Source organism: Rhinoderma darwinii, chromosome 4 (assembly GCF_050947455.1).
Source record: "Rhinoderma darwinii isolate aRhiDar2 chromosome 4, aRhiDar2.hap1, whole genome shotgun sequence".
In the NCBI taxonomy this organism is placed as follows: domain Eukaryota; kingdom Metazoa; phylum Chordata; class Amphibia; order Anura; family Rhinodermatidae; genus Rhinoderma; species Rhinoderma darwinii.
Genome location: NC_134690.1, coordinates 391,713,412 through 391,732,917, shown reverse-complemented (window position 1 = coordinate 391,732,917; position 19,506 = coordinate 391,713,412). Strand labels below are relative to the sequence as shown.

At 39.8% G+C, this 19,506-nt stretch overlaps 1 protein-coding gene across 4 annotated transcripts in view; it reads left to right on the top strand.

Moving 5' to 3' along the window:
- The window catches only part of ESRRG (estrogen related receptor gamma), a 660,741-nt gene that overhangs the window by 450,955 nt on the left and 190,280 nt on the right, over window positions 1-19,506 (top strand). Inside the window, exon 1 of one of the 4 annotated variants that reach the window (XM_075863336.1) lies at window positions 14,467-14,704. The exons of 1 other annotated variant lie outside the window; for it this stretch is intronic. In XM_075863336.1, coding sequence (XP_075719451.1) covers window positions 14,649-14,704 — 56 coding nt within the window. In that variant the 5' untranslated portion in view covers window positions 14,467-14,648. Of the gene's footprint in view, window positions 1-14,466; window positions 14,705-19,506 lie in introns of those variants that run through there. 2 more of the 4 variants (XM_075863337.1, XM_075863338.1) reach the window with 2 other exon arrangements.

Below are 19,506 nucleotides of genomic sequence, written 5' to 3'. Positions count from 1 at the left end.
GACTGACCATTTGGGCATTGCCCGAGGACCTAAGACCAGATGGGATCCACAGCCCATTGGTCAGTTAAAGAATAATGCAAGTGATATGTTAGTTCTTGTAAACTTTGGCTTCAGGGAAAGACACTATTTATGGATCATCACCTACGTGGGATACAGTGATAGGCATCTTATAGATGAATCATGTCCATATGGATGAGACATAAGGGTTCATAGATTTATGCTGCTTGCGCCAAATTCTGACCCTGGTGCTACAGAAATCTTGATTCATCTGACCAGGCGATGCTTTTCTACTGCTCAGTGATCCAATTTTTAGGCTCTTTTGTTCACTCGAGCTTTTCCTTTATGTTTCCCTTAGACAAGAGGGCTGGGGAGTGGGCAGAGATAATCAATTATGAGACTTCGAAATGTAGCATTTTTTTTTTTTGTATTTAATTTTTGCCTACCTGCAGCCACCATTAGGGGGAGCTCAGGAGCTTACTGCATACTATTTATACATTAAACTCAATCATAAAATAGTATGCAGTAAGCTCCCTCTAGTGGTGGCTGCGGGCGTATAGAATTGTAACATGTAACTATATTCAAGCAGGGGATTTGGAACTCTATTTGACCCTTCTAAAAAATATGTTAAGAAATAAATCAGTGCAGAATATTAGACCTAAAAATAACATGGTGTTAAAAGGTGGAAATTTACTGTAATACTATACTCTTCACACTGAGTCTATTAGGTATCACCAGTCACGTAGATTGTCCAGAAATTCCCCCAAAACTGGGCAGATATTTGAACAATCATGTATGTCTATGGCCACCTTAACCCGTGAGAGTTCGGCTCGTTTTCCCATCAAGGATCCTGCAGCATAATCTGCACTCTGCAACAGTCAATCCATAATAAATCAATAGAGCTGCATGGAGCTCATGTTTACTATGGACTGAGCGCAAGAGGGTCACTCGGCTTCATCTACTGGAGCGTCCTGGGGTGAGAAGCCCTACACCCAGTTGGACAACCCCTTTAAGCAAGCTGATCCGGTCAGACTCCCAGGCAGCAGATCTGTTGTTTGCAGAAATATTGGGAATAGATTATAAATGCTAGTCTTGTAGTAAACCTTACTGTCATACCTAACAATGACTATTGTAACACTGCTTGCTTGTTTTTGTTGCTTTTATATACTGGATCTGTGCATTGGTTTGCTATGTAGGGAGTCCTTCATGTGGTCTTTTCAGGTAGCACATTGGCAGATGCCTAAATAATCCTGACACTTGTTTTCTAATTCTATTTCAATGGAACAGTGGAAAATTCTGCTGCTTCCTCCTCCTTCCAGTCTTATGACGTTCAGGCACGTGAGTTGAGCGGTGTGAGAGTCAGAACGTCAGTGCTGAGTGACATGTCAAGCAGGCAGAGTGTAATATAGCCATGCATGACTTTACTGCATCATCAAACACACGATCCATCAGTACTCTCGAGAGATATGAAGTCTTGGGATACATCGGCATTCTTATAACGCTTTCCCTGGAATTCTTTAGAAGTTGGTAATACCGTCAGAACAGCAGCCATAACGCAACTGTGTAAGGCAGCTCTGTGTGCGTGTGAGATGGTTGGGGCTCGTCTATGTCTGGAAATAGTTAAAGGGGTTGTCTGGTTAAGAAAGTCCTTTTTAAAATACCCTATCAGGAAATTAAAGAGTTAATAAAGGAGAAAAACCTGTTTAGGATTCTCCTCTATAACCCAGAATGGCTACGAAGTGTCTCATCCTCTGGAGGACTGAACAGCCCATTGATTTATAAAAGAACGGTGTAATGCTCAGTTTTACCTGTGGTGGCGCTGCAGGCAAATTGAAAACTTGCTGCCAGGTTCCCTAACAGATTACAGCTGATCGCTGGAGGTCCTTCTGGGATGTTAAAGTGCCAGCAGAGGGAGGTATTTATACGTTTTGTAAGCAGCAAATGTGGATATCCTTTGACAAGGTTGGCTGCCACTATGCTCACCTGCTGGTTTGGAGCACTCGGGCACCAATTCACCCTTAGGGTATGTGCACACACACTAATTACATCCGTAATTGATGGACGTATTTCGGCCGCAAGTACCGGACCGAACACAGTGCAGGGAGCCGGGCTCCTAGCATCATACTTATGTACGACGCTAGGAGTCCCTGCCTCTCCGTGGAACTACTGTCCCGTACTGAAAACATGATTACAGTACGGGACAGTTGTCCTGCAGCGAGGCAGGGACTCCTAGCATCGTACATAACTATGATGCTAGGAGCCCGGCTCCCTGCACTGTGTTCGGTCCGGGACTTGCGGCCGAAATACGTCCGTCAATTACGGACGTAATTAGTGTGTGTGCACATACCCTTATAGGTAAAGCGGTATTCCAACAAGTAACATTGACATGATATGTCATCAATGTCTAATCTGTGGGGGTCTAGCCTCTGAAGCCCCCACTGTTAACTGGAATGAAGAGGCACCAAGGACCACGGCTTGTTTATTCTAGCCATCAGTGGGGGTGGAAGGGGTCAGACCTAACCAATCCATCCATGATGTTATATGTCATCATCGTTACTTATCGGAATACCCCTTTAAGGAGAACTTGAGTATAGGAGCTGATGCTTTATACAGAACACATATAGAATTATCTTGGTGAATCTTGTTGGACATCTCTTTGGGTACATGTAGGCTGCTCATTTTTATGCAATCTTTTGCTGTTTAATGCGTCCACTGTTTGGTTGATTCAATATTTTCTCTCTCTAACTGTCCTGAATGGGAGGGATACTACTTGGTGTGATGTCAGAGCTGCTCTGAGACAATCATCTGATCCCCTCCCACCTCTAAAGGCCCTATTGCACCGGCCAATTTTGGCCGGTGCAGCGAGCGCTGATCAACGAGATAGCTCGTTGATCGGCGCTCATTTGCTCTTGTCACAAGGAGCTACGGATGGGGACGAGCGCTCGTTACTCCGATCGCTCGTCCCCATACATTATTATCATGTCGGCAGTGCGTCTCCCTGTTTACACACCAGGATGTGCTACCGACAATGATAATATTTTACATTTTTTAAACAATGCGATCAGCAGATGAACGAGTATTTGCCCATTCATCTGCTGATCGCTGCCCTTTGGCTGATCGCCGCTTCTATGAACGATCGTTGCGCCGATAATTGCCCAGTGCAAAACCCTCTTTACACAAAGACTGAGGCAGAGAGTCAAAAAGACTACAGCATCATCCCCCTCCTCCCTCTCCCCTAATTTATGCAAATAGAATATATATACATATATATATATGTATATGTCTGTGTGTTTTTTGTAATAACAAGAATACAATAATAATTTTGTTTTAACAGGTGCACTTTAATACATACTCTTCGATGTAGCAGAGACGGATTTGTCATTTCCCTATTTGTTTTTTCCGCAATGACCTTCTATGCTCAGCTTTTTTGCTCGCCTTCGCTACGGTCACTGTGGTGGCAGATAGATACCCGTCTATTGATCCTGTTTACACGTGGCATGTCCCATAATTATTTTCCTAGCAGCTTCAGATCAGTAGTAGGCTGCCCACTATCATTACCATATGGATGATGTAGACACAAGCGGAATATATCACTTCTAATTTAAGTGCCTTCCAGCCGCCTTCCTGTTCTGCTCCCCATCTGGATCATACAGTGAGGGGCCGTGTACCTTGGGCAGACGACAACCCCCCCCCGTCAGCATGAACCCAAATACATTGTCCATACCGCACGTCTGTGACTGTCCGTTTCAGAGCAGGTTAAGCTCCTTACTTGTATTAATCACCTTGAGACTTCCAGTCTGTTTCTGTACTTAAATATGACTGCTAACCGTAGATATAAGTATCCCGGCACAGAATACAGACTGTAGACGACACATTCAGAATTGAGATCTTCAGGATCGCCACGTTGTTGAGGCTCATTTGGCTCAATACATGTGCGACATTACGTTTTCTCCCTGGTGATTTAGTTGCTGTTTTATCTGTAATGCAAATCGGCTCTGACATCCTGGTGAGTTTGTTCTTGTACACAGCAGACAATATAAACTAGTGCTGCAGTGTAAAGCATGGGGGAGTGCAGTGGCGTAGCTATAGGGGGTGTAGAGGTAGCAGTTTCCCAAACACCCCTCTGCCAGTATTATAATTGGCACAAGGTAGGTCAGGAGCCCACTACAGATTTTGGGGTCCAGGAATTTCATGGTACCCCTCTAAGGGAGGAACAATGCAACAAGTCTTATGAGATTGTGCAATGTACTGCCACCATTTGTGACTCATCCACCATTGTTTTATATAGAACATTCTGCTGGCAAAGTATTTTATATGCATATGAACCACAACAGACAAACGGCACCGTAATCCCCTGTGTGAACCGGACCTATGTGTGTGTTATTCCCATCACAGACATTTATAGTAAATCCATAGGACATGCCATACATGTCTGAGAGGTGCAGGTCACACCTCAGGAGAACATGTCCCCCCCCCCTCCCCGGTCCCCCCGTCCAGCCTGGTGAGGCAGAGGTGGACGCGCACATTGACTTCTGTTGGAGTTACGCAAACAGCTGAGCACGTACATATTTCTATGTTTGTGTGCACGCGCTTGTACTGTAGTAGAGGAATAGGACTCCAGGTTCTTCAAAAATAGATTATACATTCATTATACAAACTATGGGCTACATGACACATACTTATATGACGCACTATAGAATATTTTATTCACCGCTCTGTATGCTTAAAGCGGACCGCTCGCCTCTTCTGACATGTCTGTTTTAGTAAACACTTGCATTCCCCATTAAATAACAATTCTGAAACCTCTTTTGTTAGATCTGTGTTGCGCCGTTCCTCTGTTATTACTCCTGGAAATGTATGAATAAATTAACATCTGGTTGTTACCAGTTGGGTGTGTGTCCCTAAACAGTTCAACACCGCCCAATCATTGCATTCAGTCTGAGACTAGGCAGCGACACACCCCCTAACAAGGGGAATGGTAACACCCAGTTGTTAATTTATTCATAACAATTCTGACGTTTGTTATTCCTATTTATGAATAAATTGACAACTGGGTGTTACCATTCCCCTTGTTAGGGGGTGTGTCCCTGCCTAGTCTCAGACTGAATGCACTGATTGGGCGGTGTTGAACTGTTTAGGAGCACACATCCAACTGGTAACACCCAGATGTTAATTTATTCATACATTTCCAGGAGGAATAACAGAGGAACGGCGCAACACAGATCTAACAAAAGAGGTTTCAGAATTATTTCATGGAGTATTTACTAAAACAAACATGTCAGTGGAGGTGAGAGGTCCTCTTTAAAGTGTATGTAGACTTTTGCGACCAATTTTTATTTTATTGCTCCAGTGCTAAAATAAGAAATGAAGCAAGTTAGAAAATGGTTTGAATTAAAAATATCCTACCGTATTGTGTATACAGCGCTGCTTACCTTGATGGGAAGCAAAGGATCTGACCAATAAAAATCTGTCCAATTTCTGACGTCTCATCAGAGAAAAGTCTGACCTTTTCTACAAACATGAGACTATCCGGAGATCCACCTATATAATGTGATATATTGCATGACTTTGCAGCGCTTGTATTTTGTCCCACCATCTGTCTTATTTCGGAATTTAGTGCCAAGAAGAAGTTGAGGAGTTTCCTTTAGCAGTAAAATTACATTTTTTTTAACCTGCGCTGCAAATATGACATCTGGAATATACTCCGTTCCTATGGACGACACATCTTTTATGTTATTGGTACTGCTGATCATGAAGGAGACGTAGAGAATTCACCCACATCTATATGGGCATCATGATGGCACAGGAGTTATCATTGAGGATTGCTTCACCGCAGACACTGGTTCATCTCCAACCGAGACACCATCTGCGTGGAGTATTGTTTCCATTTATATGTGGGTTTCCTCCAGGATCTCCACATATAATGGCAGATTAGTATAATGTCTGCTGAAATGATATGGGAAACACTATTTGGGTAAGGACCAATAAGAAAGCGCTGAGGTGCTGGATTATGGAGCATTCTGAAGTATAAGAAGTTCCCATATGAGATAGGAAGATCAGATAAAAAGATATAAGATAGATAGATAGATAGATAGATAGATAGATAGATAGATAGATAGATAGATAGATAGATAGATAGATAGATAGATAGATATGAGGATAGATAGATAGATAGATAGATAGATATGAGGATAGATAGATAGATAGATAGATAGATAGATATGAGGATAGATAGATAGATAGATAGATAGATAGATAGATAGATAGATAGATAGATAGATAGATAGATAGATAGATAGATAGATAGATAGATAGATAGATAGATAGATATGAGATAGATAGATAGATAGATAGATATGAGATAGATAGATAGATAGATATGAGATAGATAGATAGATAGATATGAGATAGATAGATAGATAGATATGAGATAGATAGATAGATAGATATGAGATAGATAGATAGATAGATAGATAGATAGATAGATAGATAGATAGATAGATAGATATGAGATAGATAGATAGATAGATAGATAGACTCGATTAGATAGATAGATAGATAGATAGATAGATAGATAGATAGATAGACAGACAGACAGACAGACAGACAGACAGACAGACAGACAGATAGATACTGTATAAAGATTATAGATAGATGGATAGATCTTTTATTGGCGGCTTCATTAGTAGCCCCCCTGGCGCAGATTCCGACAAGTCAATGGGATACACTGGTTGCTATCGGTGTCTGTCGTGCGATGAAACATGGTTTCTTTTTGAGAGTTAGAAAGTTAGAAATATCCATAGATAATCCCCTTTAAAAAAAGCGTTTTTGGGGTATTCTGACTATAAATATTTAATTCCGTTATTGTAGAACACATAATAAATGTCTAGTAGGTAGCGGTCCCACCTATGAGACCCCTGATTTATCAAAATGGCAATGGCGGATGAGAAAGTGAGGAGAAGAAGGAAAACGAATGTTGAGCACGACGGCTGCACTCTCTATTACAATCTATGGGAGACCCCGGAGCAGCGGAGCCGGCGCAGTACATAGATTTGCCCGTCTCACATACACATAACTTTACATTTACACAAGTTTTTGAATGAGGATATTTTTGAATTTTTGATGTTTCCCGTCCTATGTGATCTACCGCAAGTTACCTCCTAAATATCTCCAGATCCAGGGGTGTAACTCATTGTGTGTGTTTTGTGCCATTAAATATAAATAGTTATCTACATTTATTATTCTAATTTTATTTTTTTATGGATGAAAAATAAAAAGAGAAATCGGCGGATTGAACTATTCATAACCTTGACATTGTTAAGAGGGGGAATAATAATATCAAATATTTCTTGTTGATGTCGCCTATTAAAAAGCATTTTTATCGTTTCCCACAGAGATAATTTAAGTTCGTATTTGCGTGTATTGCTCTCCGGAGGTGCCGCATCTCACTGTTAGTTTATTTGTTAGTCTGTTATGTTGGTGCTTTATCCCTCTAATAGGGAGTAATGGGAGTCTCTGTCATTACAATTAACAGGCATTGTCTAAGAAGGTCTCTCCCTGGCTTATGTTTATAGGATCACTACATAAAGGACCGGTCCAAAAATGGCCTGGGCTCCCTAATAAGGGTCATGGGCCGATCCCCCTTGAACTATGAATCTGTATGCAGTAAGCTCCCCCTAGTGGCAGCTGCAAATCTATTACAATATGTAGGGAACTACTATAAAGATATATGGTGTATATAAGTTTTGGGCCTTCGGGCAGTACCATAAGTATAAAGATCAGCTCAATAGCAAAAATAAAAATGGCCCCACTTAGTTATGACATCAAGCCATTCGTGGAGCGTATGGCCGAGCTCTTGTTTCCCCCAGCCTCTTGCCATTCATTGTAGGATGTGTCCCCTTTTTGGGTTCCCATTCACTCATAAAAATGACCCTGTTTGGGACTGATCAATAGATAAACTGTTCCTTTGCATTATTTATAGACCTAAATCTATCACTGTGTGATGTGGTCCCTTTGGTCCCTTTATTCTCATGATTAGTAGGGTTCCCATTACTTGGAGTCCCACCAATGACCTTTCCTAGGAACAGAGGCGTAACTTGAAGCTCCTGGGCCCCAGAGCAAAATCTGTAACCGGGCCATTAACCTACCACTTGGCATTTGTAATGCTGGAGCCTTCTTATGTGGCACAGGGGCCTCTGGGACCCTCTCGGGCATAAGGGCATGGGTGCGATTAGTCCCTTTGCATGTCCTCTATGCCATGCCTTCAATGTTGAATCTCGGAAGAATTCTTAAAAAAATAAAACTCTAATGGTGATTTTGACATTTTGTACAGTATTTTCCAGTGGTTTGAATGCAGCCAGCAGTGTAAACATTGGGAGTTTTCATTCTGGCTGACATGGTTACATCCGTTCACATAAACAAAGCTCTAGAGTTATCATTTTTTTATATATAAACTTCACAAATGTAATCTAGTATATATGTATAGTTACATTTAGGCCTCATGCACACAACCGTAGTGCTTTTTACTGACCGCAAATACGGATCCGCAGTCATCCACGTCATCCGCATATCTGGCACGCTGTCCGCAAATACGGTCCGTAGTTTATCCGTAGTGCAACTGTAATTATGGATCCGCAAAAAAAAAAAAAGGAGGCTACAAATGATGTCACCAACATGACATAACCTTGAACAGATCACATGATCGATCAGGCGCCATTTTCTTGGGGAATCCCCTGGCGTCGCATAGCAACACTTCCGCAATTACAGACGGCTACGAGTGAACATCCGTAGCCGTCCACAATTTCACATGTGAACAGAGCCCTGACGCAGATGTGAACGCAGCCTTAGCCAGCATTTTAGTGTAAATATGTCTTAGGTTTTCATTTAAGATTTTTTTATAGTGGGGAAATGCATAGAAAAAAGAAAAGTGACTATACATTGGAAATGTACGGTATAGGCAACTTACCTGCTGAACACTGTGCCTGAATTTTCCTGCCTTAGATTCTGCGTTTCGGTCCTTCGTTTTCTGCTCTCCAAGATGGCCGCCACACTTTGCTATGGAGAGCTTCTTCAGAAGTCTGAGACATGCCTCCAACCCCTTCACTGACCTGCAAAGGATGAGATTTGATGACGTAGACACTGTCTCTTTTTGTCTGACCTTGATCCATAGTGATCGTGGTACTTTGGGGGTTAAATGTTCGTGGTCAATCTAACCCACCCCTGCTCTGCTGGTGACTATGCTATCGCTGTGTGTACATGTACAAAAAAATATTTTTTTTCAAGAAACAGCGCCACCCTTGTCCAAAGGCTGTAATTGGTATTGCAGTTCAGCCTCATTCACTTGAATGGGGCTGAACTGCGATACCAGATTTTTCTAGGGAAAAAAAAAAGCAAACCTTTCAGGGTATGTTCGCACGCAAAATCAAAAACGACTAAAAATGACGGAGCTGTTTTTAAGGGAAAAAAGCCTCGGATTTTCAGCCATTTTTGTAGCCGAAAACTTCTTTTGAGGCGTTTTTTGGAGCTGTTTTTCCATTAACACAATGAAAAACAGCTCAAGAAGTGACATGCTCCTTCTTTGTACGGGGCGACTTTTTACACGCCGTTTTTTTTTTTTTTTTAAACGCCCCATCTGAACTAAATGCAGTTTTTCCCATTGAATTCAATGAGCAGATGTTGGTAGGTGTTTAGCGTTTACGCCCCGAAATACGCCTGAAACCACTTGGTGTGAACATACCCTTATACAATGCTGGGAGGTGTGATCTAGGATGATGGGTGTTTGATGTTACAATATCCGTATTGCTCAGATTGTATGATTTCAATGATGTGACTGGTATGGCGGCACAATATTTCCAGACACTCATGAGACGTGAGACCCGTATCTGCCTCATTGATGATCTGTAACATACGATATGAATCAGGCAGATTATACAGAAGCAAAAAACAAAGATGAATTAAACAAAACACGCGACACAACTGCGAAATGATAAAGTGTTCCGCTTCCAGCCATGCAATTAAAGTGCCCCCCAGAGGAATGCAAAATGTAGGATAACCAGGTGGAAAACCCGCGTGATCCCCCCGCAACCTCCAGCGCATTGTTTAGGGGAGGACTTGTAGGTAAACTGTGTACAATCTGCATCCCTGGGGGAAAGGGTGAGAATATTAGAATATATTATTATACCGGGGTGTAAGCGCTTCCCACAAGAAAGTGACCGTGGCAGGACGAGCACTGGCACAGGACCAGTCACAGTACAGCTCAGGGACCCTCACCAGACACTGCCAGCTTATCTGACAGGTAAAGGGACGGTCCCTCTGTCTCATGTCAGTAATGACAAGACATGAAAATCTTCACTTAATGCTCATTGTGGTAAAGTGTGAGCTCAGCGCAGCACGTGTCTCATGTATATGTCTGTGTCTGTGCCGCTCACTCAACTATCTATTATATTTATCTATCTATCTATCTATCTATCTATCTATCTATCTATCTATCTATCTATCTATCTATCTATCTATCTATCTATCTATCTCATATCTATCTATCTCATATCTATCCTCATATCTATCTATCTATCTATCTATCTATCTATCTATCTATCTATCTATCTATCTATCTATCTATCTATCTATCTATCTATCTCATATCTATCTATCTATCTATCTATCTATCTCATATCTATCTATCTATCTATCTATCTATCTATCTATCTATCTATCTATCTATCTATCTATCTATCTATCTATCTATCTATCTATCTATCTATCTATCTATCTATCTATCTAATATCTCATATCTATCTATCTATCTATCTATCTATCTATCTATCTATCTATCTATCTATCTATCTATCTATCTATCTATCTATCTATCTATCTATCTATCTATCTATCTATCTATCTATCTCATATCTATCTCATATCTATCTATCTATCTATCTATCTATCTATCTATCTATCTATCTATCTATCTATCTATCTATCTATCTATCTATCTATCTATCTATCTATCTATCTATCTATCTTCTCATATCTATCTATCTATCTATCTATCTATCTATCTATCTATCTATCTATCTATCTATCTATCTATCTATCTATCTATCTATCTATCTATCTATCTATCTCATATCTATCTATCTATCTATCTATCTATCTATCTATCTATCTATCTATCTATCTATCTATCTATCTATCTATCTATCTATCTATCTATCTAATATCTCATATCTATCTATCTATCTATCTATCTATCTATCTATCTATCTATCTATCTATCTATCTATCTATCTATCTATCTATCTATCTATCTATCTATCTATCTATCTATCTCATATCTATCTATCTATCTATCTATCTATCTATCTATCTATCTATCTATCTATCTATCTATCTATCTATCTATCTATCTATCTATCTTCTCATATCTATCTATCTATCTATCTATCTATCTATCTATCTATCTATCTATCTATCTATCTATCTATCTATCTATCTATCTATCTCATATCTATCTATCTATCTATCTATCTATCTATCTATCTATCTATCTATCTATCTCATATCTATCTATCTATCTATCTATCTATCTATCTATCTATCTATCTATCTATCTATCTATCTATCTATCTATCTATCTCATATCTATCTATCTATCTATCTATCTATCTATCTATCTATCTATCACATTTTATTATCTAACACATCACGCCACTTCAGTCCATAACAAAACATTGCCACATGTTCAGACTTATTTCGTGGTTTATACAGTACAATAATCTCCGGCGTGATATTCAGACACTCACTCACTGCGCACTCTCTCCAGACACCACAATATTACACTTGTTTATATCTAGAAACCTATGTATCCGTATGATTGATATAAGACTAATTCTAGAACCTATTTCAAGTTGAAGGATTGGTGTAGATCACAAGGGACATGACACTGACTCTTGGGTAGTCTCACATCCTATAATGGGGGACCTCTTCACTTGTAAGCGAGGAGGAGGAGGAGGAGGAGGAGGTGTGTGAAGGCTTTGTCTCTCGGTTTAGAGCAGTGTCCATCGAGGAACCACAGTAGGGACAGTCATTTAACTGGATGAAAGCTGTTTGGAGGGAATTTTGCTTTGGTTAATAGGGTAACAGCAGGGGACGTGGCAGGCAATGTTTTTTTTGGGGGGTAGATGTGAAAACATGAAAAGGACCCAGCATTGAAAGATGGCAAGATACCACTATCCTGCGGACTACAGAAAATTAGCAGCTGTAATCCTCCCAGGTCCACACGTCTTGTCATTTTTGCAGCGCACTGTCCTTTTTCTCCCCCCCCCCCCCGTTCCGTCACATATCCTATAGAGAACACGTATGGCCGGACGGTGACATTATAATGTGGATCGCCACCGTCCATTTGTATTCTAGGGAACGGTATACAGGGAAAATAATTAGTGGCATCAATATTGCAGAGATAAAGATTATCATGCAGCAGGAAAGTGGATGCCTCTTTTACATGCTGACGGGGAACGCTTGCTTTATTCTTTTATGGTATTTTAAATTCTGGTTTCAATCAAAATGTGCTCAAAAAGGCATTTGAATGCTGTAAAATGATTAAATGTCTCCCCTGTTAAGGTTTGAGACTAATCTTTTTTGTTGTATAGCGTCTCCAGAATGCTCGCATTTTACTTCTCGTCCCAAAGCTCTTTTTATTCACTGCTCACAGCCAAATTTACATCTTAATTGCAGGGTTCACATTTAACAATATAGACAGCGTAATGCTACTGGTAATTAAGCTTTTAGTACCTGCTTTCCACACTCTGCATAGTGACATAGTTTTGCATTGTTAACTCCACATTCTCTCGCACTTGGGAGAGAGCTTCGAAGGGGGGTAAAAAATAAAAAAAAAGTTAAAAAGTGGGCCCGGAATCCAAAAATGTTGACTCCGTTTCTAGCTAATGAAGCCGTCTTCAGGGAGATTGTATTCGGAGGAATTTGCAATGCACTCGGTGACGGTAGCTGACAACGATGTGCGTGTGTTCAAATTCACACCTGGACCTCTCAAAATGAAGGCTTCTTGAGACGCGAATTGTGGTTATTTTTTTTAGTTGGGCTCTAACAACCCGTCAAGGAGTGAGAAAAGTTGCTTAAGGACGCGTGAATATTGTCCAGTATCCCAGCATGTGAAGGGTTAAGGCGTCAGCAAAACAACCTCTTTTACGCCCTATCCCCTTGCATTATGAATTGTTGTTTTTGCATTCTATTTACAACGGCAATTACGTATCGAGCTCGGAGGAGACAATTTTGGAATATTAGATCTGGAAATTTTGTATCAATTTTATCCTCAAGTTTTTAAATTGTACGTGGGTGACTGGATGAATAGGAATTATTTTTGCGGGATATAATGTATTCATGGGATTACAAAAAATTGATTTTGCCCAGACTTACTATGATGCATTTTTTATTTTTACCCCCCCCCCCCTCGATCTTATTAGGAACTGGAGCAGTGTGAGTTTAGTAAACTGTAATCTGCTCACTGTCACATAGAAGAAACCGATTGATCAATGTGACTGCCCCGGCATTTCTCATTGTTTTAACATAATCTGAATTTGTGTGCTAGACGTGTTAAATTTGGTTCATACTTGCCTGCTCACTTAAAAAGAAATGGGGGTTGACAAGTGCATGAAGGCGTGTACTTATTTAGACAAACATATAAATGTTATGTGCCGCTTGCAGATCATTTAACCCTTTCTCTCCCAAGGTGGCTGCAGCTCCTGAAGCCCAAGAAATCCGATTCTTCAGTTTCGACTCTTATCGGAGACTAATAGCAGTGCATTATGGGTGCTGCGACAAAACAGTTTGCACCACAAGTCACGAGAACAAACACAAGCTGTTGTACCCCAGGTTCAGCGTCGTCATCATGTCAATCCAGATTTTTAATTGGCTCAACATAATTTCCTAATTTTTTTTTTTCCCCAACCCGATAAATCCTCCAAAAATTGTCATTAAAAAAAATTATATTTTTTAAAAATGTAAAACAAAATGTAGAGCGGTTCTGTCAAAATAAAATGCCATAGGATTGCCAGTTTGTAAGAAATTGGCATGCAGCGAGAAAAAGTAAAAACATCATGCTTCAGTCGGGGAAAAAAAAAATTCCAAAAATGTTAAAAAGAAAAAAAAAATTACAAGAAATCTTTCTTTCATTTGGCTCTGGTGAGTTGTGTTTAATGTTATAACAAACGTTTAATGCCCAAACAGAGAAACCTTTTATTCCCTCTTTGTACTGTAGCCCAAAGGAAACATTTGTAGCTCAGGAGAAATCTCCCTCTCCATCTCAGCTTTCAGTGTGTTCTCGATCCCCCTCCCACAGTACCTGCCTAGCTGTCACAATGTGTGGAGCTCCTGCCCTCCCCTTCTATCATTGGCTATCCTCCCACCAATCCAGTAGCCAAGTGGGCCAGAGGGACTGCATATGTAAAGCTCTACTTCATATTAATAAGCTGCAATCGGGGCTTTAAGTCCTTGATTAGGAGAGTGTGAGAGCTTTTGGTCCCAACTGGCCGTGCCTATAGGCTTGTCACCAGGAGAACATTTGTGTTAATTGCACTGTCCTCTGACAAGGAAACTTTGATTTATAGCTGGGGTGCACAAATTATGGTTGCCGGGCGCACATGGATTCGGTAGAACTTTGCCTTCCAGAATCTTTTTCCCTGCACTACGAGGAAGAGTAGGTACCTCTTCTTTTTTTTTTTTTTGCTTCTTCTTTTCTCTTTCTTTACACAATGCGTAACATTAATACAGAGATGCAGGTAGGGGCTAAGAGGATTTCTGTGCATGACTGATCACTGTGTGCCTGTCTTGTCTCTATTGTGCGGAGGTTGCTGCTTTTTAATTGTGCGACTGTGGAATTGTTCCGTTACCTTCCGCTGTGAGTCCTGTCACAATCCGGGGAACAGCTGTGTGTCAGTCTTTCCTTATTCAGGTACTAAGAATAGGCACTTGGCACAAAAGCTTAGCGAAGTGTTAAAATGTGTCGTTTCACTCGTGTGCAGCACATTTTCCTAGAAACCCCCTGGACGGAGCACAAACCTGCGTGCCATGCAGACCACCCGAATGCTTGTTGTATTTGCAGCCGCTGTCACATTTAGAACAGAAGTGACACGCTCGGTGCTGAGGGATAATCAGCAGAAAATGAGAAAGCGTGTTTAGAGAAGTATTTATCAAGCAGCAGCTTCTGTGTTACAGCCTGAAGTAGAATTCTAGATGGATAAGCATTAACTAGCTACAATGCAGGCACTTGTCAATGAGTAACTAGGGCTTGTTAAAGGGAATTTTTGGAACTGTAGGAAATAAAATGTTTTTGATCTGGGCAGGACGGAGAGTTAAGGATAGATACTTATTTCCATGCAGAAGGAATTCCTAAGTAGTTGTATAGAGCAGAGTAGGAGATACATATATTTCTTAGGAGGGATCTGTCATTGATACTTTTGTGTCATGTAGAGCTGGTCAAACTGCTGCCCTCTAACAATGCGAGCAGGCGTCTGTAATTGTGGGAAAGGGATAGACTTGTATTGTGTAGGAAAAAAAAAAAAGAAATACACAAGACCATGTGTGACTGTGTCAGTGAGCAGAGTAGAACTTAAAAGCTGCACACAAGCTCACTACTACAGTACCAACTATTCTCCGTATATAATTTTCATATCATCATTCTGAATAGATAGGTATGCATAAAAAGCTGTGAGGCGTATTGAAAAACTTCTCGATAATCATTTCGATATTTAAAAAAAATTCCTAATTTTTCAAGTTTTATCGACGATGTATTCCGGGAACAACCTTTAAAGTGTGGTCAACTCTGTCTTGGCTAAAGGAGCTTTCTTAAATTTACCTTCTTATAGCTAATTTGAATGATTACTTTAGATAAGCCTCTTAAGGAAGATGCATGGAAATGATCTGTGTGCAGATGTCAGATGAAGGGATGGTGGTGTTTAGGCTTATAGTGCATGGAGAGAAATATTGGGGTCACTCTATGAGCGTCCTACTAACTCCTCTATCGCATTGCAAAGAATTGATTACAGAAATAAGTCACCAGTATAGAATTTCTATAGGTAGCAGTTGTTACTATTTAGTGATTGTCTGTGTAGTGGATACTCAATTGATGTCTACTTTGTAATAGGGACTTTTCAAAAATTTAGGGGCAAAAATATTAAAAACCGAAGCCTCCAACCCACTGTTAGTCTGTGCTGTTCGGAGGGCTTTATAACAGAGGTAATGTAATAAGTTAAGCCTAGCTGAGTGTAGGCGCTACGTCTTCTTTAAAATGAATGTTATTAAGGTAACAGATGCAATAAATGTATCGGCCCATTCTGACATATGTGTCAATCTCATCTCTGGGAATGAAACAGTAGGCTCTTTACATAAAACTCCTTCTACCTCTGATTAAAATGTTACATTGACTAAGGGATTATAGAGCTGACTTAATTTTACTGACTGTTTTAACAGTTGTCACAGCTGTTGGAAAGCGGAAAGGCAAATGAAAAGAGTCCAAAAAAAGGGAAAGCAAAGGAGCTGGTGTCAGTAGGAACAGTTGAGGAAGACAAAAGAATGAGATGTATTATGAAGATAGACGGATAAGGGAAACGTATGGGATATTGGCCTGTTCTATAAAGTTTGGGGTAATTCTATCTATAGATAGATATAGGAAGGGCACAAGGAGAGCTTAAAGTGTAATGTTGATAAGAAAGGGCTACTGCCTGTCAAGACGCCAAGATAAGATGACATTAGTGCTACAATAAATGAGTACACAATCTTAAGTGATTGCTTTTAAGTGATCAGGTTTCCAGCTGGGATCTCGGGATCGTGCTTTACCCGCTCCGATTTCCTTCCCCTTACTTCACTGTTATATCCTAAAGTTTTATCCCCAGAGAGAGAAATGTGTCAATAAAGCGTTCGCAGACTGGGCACGTTTTTGAGAAGATCATGGTGTAAGTTAGCTAGAGACTTTCAGTAGAATAGAAAAATCTTACTCTTAAAAAAAATTGCATACATTTTTGAAATTCTGTTTTTGCCCTTCCTACCGTTAACTAGCTGCAATAGAGATCTCAACATCAAAAATGCCAAGTCCTGCTCTTCTCTAGCCCCATGTTCAATTTTGAGTGTTGGATATAATGGCGAAAAAAACATCTCATCTCCCCACCACATTTACATTTCATTCTGACAGCTCCGTCTTTTCCGGGGGATCTGTCCCATTTTATAGCGCTGAATGCTCATTTTCATGTGTTTATGGTTGTGCTCTTTTATTTACTGAGCCCAGTGCGTTGCAGCTGTAATTAACCCATGTTATTAGTAAAGCCCTGGTGAATTCCCATTAATTTCCCAGAATGGTTGGTCTTTCTGCCTTTCACTGCAAATTTCAAGGTGTGTTATGTTTTTGTTTCTTTAAGTACCAGTCAATGGTTCTACTTTACCTTCGCTTTTTATTTTTGAATATTTTTAGGCAGAATGGACAATTGGATTTGAGGGCAGAAAATGTATTTATAGGTTTACAATTGCAACATAGACACATTTGAGTCTTGGACTATATCTAACCGCTGCCTATGGGCTCACTCCCCTATATCCAAAAATGTAATTTTTAGGAATTTTTATTTTTGTAAAAAAAAATGGTTTTGGTTTTATTTATCTCTAGGACTGTTCTTAGGCAATGGGGGTCTTGCACAATAAGATCCACACATGTTGGGTTTTTCACATGAGATGACCTGATAAGTTTTCAAATGCCCCCAAACTGATTCATACTAGGTGAACCTTTTGGCTGTCGATAAGCACTGCTTACTGTGGTACATCATTGTAACCTGTAGTAGAAGTGAAGTCGTCTTCTGGGAACCTGGACGATACTCATGATGCTTTTGTGAAAACTTGGAGCGCCTCATCTAGTGTAGGTAAATGTTGGGGTACAGTTCAGACACCAGGGGGAGGAGGGGGAAGGAAATCTCCTTCCTGGGAGGTGGCTTTATTTTTGGAAATATTGAAATACTTGCAGACTTCATCTGCACTTGTCCACTCCAACCTATGTGAGTTTGTCTTGTGGATTCAAAGGGGTTAAAGGTATTGTTTCTACAATGTATTTTTGGAATTTGCTTGACCAAATTCTGCTTGTTGTCTTGGATGGAACCCCATACTTTACGATCGATAGATAGATAGATAGATAGATAGATAGATAGATAGATAGATAGATAGATAGATAGATAGATAGATAGATAGATAGATAGATAGATAGATAGATAGATAGATATTAGATAGATAGATATTAGATAGATAGATATTAGATAGATAGATAGATAGATAGATAGATAGATAGATAGATAGATAGATAGATAGATAGATAGATAGATATTAGATAGATAGATATGAGATAGATAGATATTGGATGGATGGATAGACTGTCATCTACTTTGCATAGAGCGAGGTGTATACAAAAATAAAATATTATCTATCTATATTAAATTATCTATCTTTTTATTGATTCTATCTTTCCAATACCTAGTCCTGGTAGTGTCAGCCACCCCAGTGCTCAGATCATTTGAATAATTATTATCAATACTACCCTTACACGTTGTCTTTCTGCTCCATGTCGGCCTGGACCTCCAGCCTTTTTGTTCCCGTTTACATCCCGTAGCCTCGTATTAAATTGTCATTGTCCTGAAGTACATGGGAGAGAAATGAGTTGCTGTCCTGGACTTGCTCTGACAGTAAAATATTTTGCCTCTCTGCCTTCCATGGTGCTTTATGTGTGTGTTTGATGGAGCAGGAGTGACACTCTTAGTCCCAGCAGCCTGACACATACAACTAGTCATTACATCTTCTTTTCCTCCCTTTGGCTTGACTCTTAAACTTGTTCTACGTGTGTGATAACCCTGTGTTTGTGTCTATACACAGATCTTGCTGTTCGCTCTATTTTGTGTCAACAGATTTCTTGTATCTATTTGTACTTCCATAGAGATCAGTGTTTGTGTCACGTGTATATACATTTGCACGTTTGTCTGCAAAAGTTGAGAAGTGTATATACATATGTATATATATATATATATTGCGCAACAGTCACATATATATAATCATGTTGTGTGCATGTGTGTGTACTATGTATGTATTTTATAATGTTGACAGTTGCTTAAAATTGTATTGTGTGCATGTATGTGTAATGTATGTGTGTCATATAGTTGTGTTGTGTGCATATGTGTGTACTATATGTGTGTTTTTTATTGAGGTGACAGATATAACTGTGTTGTGTGCATGTGTGTGTACTATATATATGTGTTTTATAATGGTGACAGTTACTTAAAATTGTGTTATGCATGTATGTGTACTGTATGTGTGTGTCATATAGTGTTGTTTGCATATATGTGTATTTTTTAGCGGTAACAGACATTAAAAATATAGTGGTACGCTATACACGGTTTAGTGGTGATAGATATAATCGTGTTGTGTTCATGTATGTGTACTGTTTGTGTCTTTATAGTTGTGTTTGTATATATGTGT